Source organism: Crocuta crocuta, unplaced genomic scaffold (genome assembly GCF_008692635.1).
Source record: "Crocuta crocuta isolate KB4526 unplaced genomic scaffold, BGI_CrCroc_1.0 scaffold276, whole genome shotgun sequence".
NCBI lineage: Eukaryota > Metazoa > Chordata > Mammalia > Carnivora > Hyaenidae > Crocuta > Crocuta crocuta.
Genome location: NW_027531270.1, coordinates 1194551 through 1200550, shown reverse-complemented (window position 1 = coordinate 1200550; position 6000 = coordinate 1194551). Strand labels below are relative to the sequence as shown.

The 6000-nt window shown below is 33.4% G+C and overlaps 1 protein-coding gene across 1 annotated transcript in view; it reads right to left on the bottom strand.

The window, feature by feature from the left end:
• Nucleotides 1-2686: 2686 nt before the first annotated feature.
• Nucleotides 2687-6000, bottom strand: part of SLCO1B3 (solute carrier organic anion transporter family member 1B3) — a 58805-nt gene continuing 55491 nt past the window's right edge. The window contains exons 13-14 of the mRNA XM_077771165.1: nt 5653-5770; nt 2687-2900 (exon numbers count right to left, since the gene is read on the bottom strand). Of these exons, the coding sequence (XP_077627291.1) occupies nt 2687-2900; nt 5653-5770 (332 nt within the window). The remainder of the gene's footprint in view (nt 2901-5652; nt 5771-6000) is intronic.

The window sequence follows — 6000 nt, the reverse complement described above, 5'->3', positions numbered from 1 at the left end:
AAAAATAAACTAATTGGTTTTCTTTGTAACAAAAAAAACCACACATTTTCTTTTTCATTAAAGGAATTAAAGTGAGACTTCCCATTTCAGTTCAGGCATGCACAGAGCAGGAAAGAATGTTGCACCCACAACTTTACAGTAAGAAAATGCAAATTATAACTTTTCTCAAATCCATCAGTGAACTGATATTAGTGGTGAAAGCTGGAGAAGGAGAGGCTTCTACAGGGAGAAATGGAATTTGGACATTTACTCACTTAGGGCAGACGCCACTCAATGCCATATAAGTTAGTAAAACGATTCAGCTAGAAATGTTTAATGAGTAGCTGAAGACCATGTGTGGGTTGGCATGCGAAGCCCTTGAAGATGGCAGACAGAAGGGGTTTTTTACCTCTTGCAGGTGATTCCTCCATGAACCCTACCAGGCATCCTCAGGGAAAATTAGAGAGAATCTTGTAAAAGCACTATTAGTGCGGGCTGGGGGAGAAAGAGCAGCAGCCACTGCTCAAATTCTATTCAGACCAGTACCCCCTCTTTACTAAGTAACAACAGCCTTTTTCTCCAGTGGGGAAGGGCAAGAAAAACTGTAACTCATGTGTGCTGGTGAAAACTACTACAATTGGGAAGGGAAGCAAGAAAGGACAGTGTCACTCCTGGAGGAAAGGCAGGTCATTCCCAAGACCCAGGTTCACAGAGTCTGTCTCAGTCTCCCTCCTCTGTACCTCTAACCCCCATTGTAGTACAAGCATCTAGTAAGAATAAGAGTGGAATACAGCTGGGAGACACAGATTATTTCTGGGTAACAAAAGTGAGAACCAAATCCATATAGGGAGTAGAATTCCCACTCTTTTGCTTTCCCCTAGGATTTATATTCCCGTTTAATAAATGACATTGAAATTAAGGATTAATATCCTGGATTCTTGGATTCTGAACTAGATAAAATAATCTGAGGCATAGGTTTTAATTTTCTTTTTCTCTATTGCACATATCACATTTATAAATATAAATTTATTCTTTTAATTTATATTTTATAATTTTATAACAGCTAATTTTTTAACATTGGTAATGTTTGTTTCCTTTAAAGTATAAGCTCTACAACATAGGGTCCTTTGTTTTGTTTACTATTATATTTCATTTTTCTTGAAAGATATTTGACATTTGAAAGATATTTGACACTCAAAAATTGCTGAATAAATATTCAAGATGTTGCCTTTATTTTTGTTTACAATACTTTAAGAAACAGCTTCATAATTTTCTCAAATTTCCGAGACAAGGTCACATCAGACTTGTAATATAGTAACTTAACATGTTGATGGTTTTTCCAAATCTCTGCTTGTGGGAGTAATGAATCTTTTCTTAGGGCTACAGCTTGAGAATAGTTTAATATACATAACTTCTAGGCTAATTCTCAGCTTTAGCAATCATTCATATTATGTGACTTTATTATACTCAGGAATACCTTCTCCTATCCTGTGGTTTTCTGTATTTCTTTATCAGGGACTGTATATACACTTTTTAAAGGAGATGTCCAGGATGCCTGACAAATGTTTTTAATCAGAATCTCTGGAGTGGTTGCATAACTGGTTTCTTTTTTTAAAAAAAGTTTCACATGTTATTCTGCAAAAAAAAAAAAAAAATTGTCCTTTAACCTATTGAGTATAAAAACTACAATTTTTTAGCATTCAGTATAAAGTTCTTGTCACCTAAGAAGTACAATATTCAAATATTTGTTCTCATCCACTCTTCTCTTATCGTATTTGTGGGGATGTGACAACTGTCTCTTGGTGCACCAAAAACAAACACACACACACACACACACACACGTTATTGAGAAACAGCTGGTAAATTATCTGGTACAAACTCCATGTCTTCCAGGGAGCAGACAAATGGAATGAAGACACATCTTGTAAATGGGCTTTGTTTTCTCAAGTTAATGTCAGTTTTCTTTCTTTCTTTTTATTTTAATGTCAGTTTTCTTAATCCATTTCCATGGGCCTGAAAGAAACTTAGCATTCTATAAAATGTTGTGTGACAATCATAGCTTGCAAATTCTCAATTATCTCTTCTTCTTCACTAGTATTTTAATAGAAACTTGGAAAAGGATGCATCAGGGGGTCCTTGTCAAATGCAATTTCAACTTATAAACTAACGAGGTCTATGAAATACATGACTTAATACATGAATGACAGATGTCATCAGAGTATAAAGTCTCCACCACATTAACTTCATGCTTGAGTAACAAGTTAACCAAACTGGTTAAAAAAAAATAGCCTAATACTTTTTTTTTTTTTTTAAGCATTCTCCTAAGTATTAGGAGAAATCCTTATTTAGGTTATTTATTTCTCTCCTCCCTTTTTATTTCTATTTTCTAGTCACTGGTTTTATTGAGTTACAATTACCTACACATTTTTTTTGTTTTATTACCTAGTAACCATATCATTATAAATTTGTATTGATCATATGTTCTAATATTCACTTCAAATGCATAGCCATATCCTAAACAATGAGTACTCTCATTGCTTTTAATAGTCTGGTCCATTTTTACAAATTCATAGGTGATTTACTATACCTTCATGAGTGAAGAGTGTGAGAAGTCTCAGTGAAAGGACCAAGAAGTGCTCAAAATAACATCTTACTAATTTAATACAATGTTGATTTAAAACACAGCAACATAATTTTCTTCTTCCCCTTACATATGTGTTTCATTGTCTGCTTTGGAAGAAGGTACAAAATATCCATCACTATTTAAGGGTTCTAAGTTTGCTTCATTCATATCTTTTCTTTCATTTTCTGATGCCTCGGTATTTTTTCCTTGATATGTTTTCTTCATAGTGAAAATTAAAACAACAAGCAGAATAAGTGCTGAAAATCTTAAGCTCACAATCAAGCCCAAGTAGGTTTTTCTGTTAAAAGAGAAAAAAGTCAATTTCCATTTTAAATCATTTAGAACAATTTACAGTGTTGCTCTCCAGTAACCAGAAGACCTTAAAAGGGGAAAAAATGGTGTTTGAAATTATACATAGTAATATTAAGACAGCAATTCTAGTGGTTCTTTTTATTGATACATGGGAGGGTTTTTTTTTTATTTTAAAAGGATTTAAGCCACAGAAACTAAGCATGATTAATGATCTACCTAAATGCTTTCCATAAAAGTAAGGTATACTTGGAATGTTTAACTTTCTCAAAGATGGATTAATTCATATGTAATGGAAACAGACTATAAAGGAAATGAATTAATTATTAGATCATCAAACTGAATCCATTTAGATTGAACTGGGAGCCAAAATTTAATTTATAGGCTAAATGCAGTCCACAACCCCTGCTGTGTGGCCTACTGGAAGTTTTTAACAAAACTACAGTAAGTTATCTTGCACACGTGGTCGATACTTATGATTCTCACCTTTGGTTGCACATTAGAATTATAGTAAGAGACTTTTTAAAATCCTGTGCCCTGGACACACCCCCTGAACAATTAAATAAAAATTTCTGAAGATGCGACACCAATATCTGTAGTGTTTAGAACTCCTCAGGTGATTATAATGAGTAATAAACACTGATGGTCACTGACCTGGTAGGTTAGGGGACATTCACTGGCCACATGACATTGTCAACTGTTGACAAGCTTTACACACATACAAAAATATGTGAGCAATTATTAGGCTTAATTGAAGATCAATAAATGTATAGAATTTTGAGCCATATAATCTTAAATTTATTAAAATTACAATAGAATGTTGTGGTATTGCAAATATAATAAAATAAATATTTTAAACCTTCAAATATATTGTCTCATCTTTGGGTTATGTCAAGTTATTTCACACTAATGTTAAATTTCTCAGAACTTCTATTGTTACCAAAAAAATTACTATGAGTTTCTGGTTATGTAACTGTTGATGAGAAAACTTGAGTAAACTGTATTTAGGTTTGGGATTGATATCATAATGTAGATTTCTACCCCTTGGAGTAGGAATTGTTTACATTATTTGTCTATTGTAGATGAAATCAGTGAACAATTATCTGGTTACCTCAAAATCTTAAATCCATAAAAATCATAAAGTAAACTAACTTATTGCTGTTTCTTCACTGGGGAACACACTGCTTTTTTAAAAAAAATTCCACTTTAGGCAATCTGTAGGCAGTTACTTTGCAAAGTAAAAGTAGGCAATGAATACAACTGACCAAAAGAAAGTACTAAGGGCCATGAGTGAGCTTCAAAGTATTGAGTTCTAAAAAGGGTTAGTTATTGCCAGCTAGTTGAAATGTTGCAAACTTCATGACAGAAGGCCATCTTGTTGGAATCATACTGTAGTAGCTTTCTTAAACTGCCTCTTTCACTTGGCAATGCGTATTTAAGATCCTTCCTTGTCTCAGGGTGCCTGGGTGGCTCAGCTGGTTAAGTATCTGACTCTTGATCTTAGTTCAGGTCTTTATCTCAGGGTAGTGAGTTCAAGCTTGTGTGGGGCTTGAATTCACTACTCTGGGCAAAAGATTCTGCCTTGGCTTTCTGTAGCTCGATAGCCCATTTCTTCTTATGACTGAATAGTATTCTGTTGTATGAATGTACCACAGTTTGTTTACCCATTTATTATGGAAAACCATTTTAGTTGCTTCATTTTTTGCTAATTATGAATAAAGCTGTCATAAATATTTGTATGTAGGTTTTTGCATGGGTCTACACTTTCAGCTTATTTAGGTAAATACCTAGGAGCACAATTGCTTGACCGTATAGCAAACCTATGTGTAGCCTTATAAGAAACTGTCAGACTCTTCTAAAGTGCCAATACCATTTTGAATTTGCACCAGCAAAGAAATGGATTTTCTACTGTTCCTTATCTTTGCCAGCATTTGACACTGTTTATTTTTTATTTTTTAAAGGAGCTCTGTATATATTCAGGACATTTGCCTTTGTGTGATTATAAGTTAGACATTATTTTTCCAATTTACCTTTTGTCTTTGAACTTTGCCTGAGTTTTGGGACACAAAGATTTTAAAATATTTAATCATTTTTTTCTACTGGGGTTTTAGGGCCTTGGATCATACTGAGAAACACATTCTTGCTTCCTAGATAATTAAAAATATTTCTACCACAGTTTTTTCTAATCCTTGTAGTTTCATATGTAAATGTATGTGTTTCATTAATGTGCACTTAGTTTTTATGTAAGGTTAAAGTATTATTGCAACTATTTTTTTTCTAGATGACCATCCAGTTGTTTCCTCATGAATAGAAGAGTGTAGAAACAATGCTTATCTTTTTTTCCCAGCTCTATGACCTGAGCCTCAGCCAATCATTTTGTGTGTCCTTAGAGAAGCCAAAAGGTTATTGAAATTAGGAGAGATGTTAGAAACAACAATAACAACAAGACTGAGTAAAAATCCCAGATCCTTTTGTTATTGTCTATATGATTTTGAACAAATTAGTTATTCTTTTTGAGTCTTTATTTCTTCATATTTAAGGAAAAAGGAAAAAATATCCATCTCCTACAGTTGCTAAGGGTATTAAAATGAGAAACCATGCTGCCTGATACAATAGGAATACAAAGTTCATTAAATGGTACATGTAATCATTATTGTGATTATACTGGAAATTACATGTCATCTTTTAGGAATTAATACAAAGGAAAAATCAATTAATGAAATATATTTATGACAACTTACCCATATAATATGGAATTATACATCCTGCAAAACCCTCGCTTCCCACAGCTGCTGGTGGACCACTTCATACAAGTTTTATCAATCAGAGCCCCAAAATACATAGGAGCTGGAATTCCTCCTGCAACATGAGATGAGAAAAGGTCAATTCAAGGAACATGTTTCAAACACAACTGGGTGATATTCCACATTGATACACTTTAGATGAAGTAAAAGTTGAAAAGTTTAGAGCACTCTTTCATTGTTTTTACCTAAATTTACTCAAGAATTGAGAATGTTAGGAATCTCAAAGTCTCAAATCACATATAATAGCATAGATATCTGTTATCTCCCTCACCATGCCAACATACA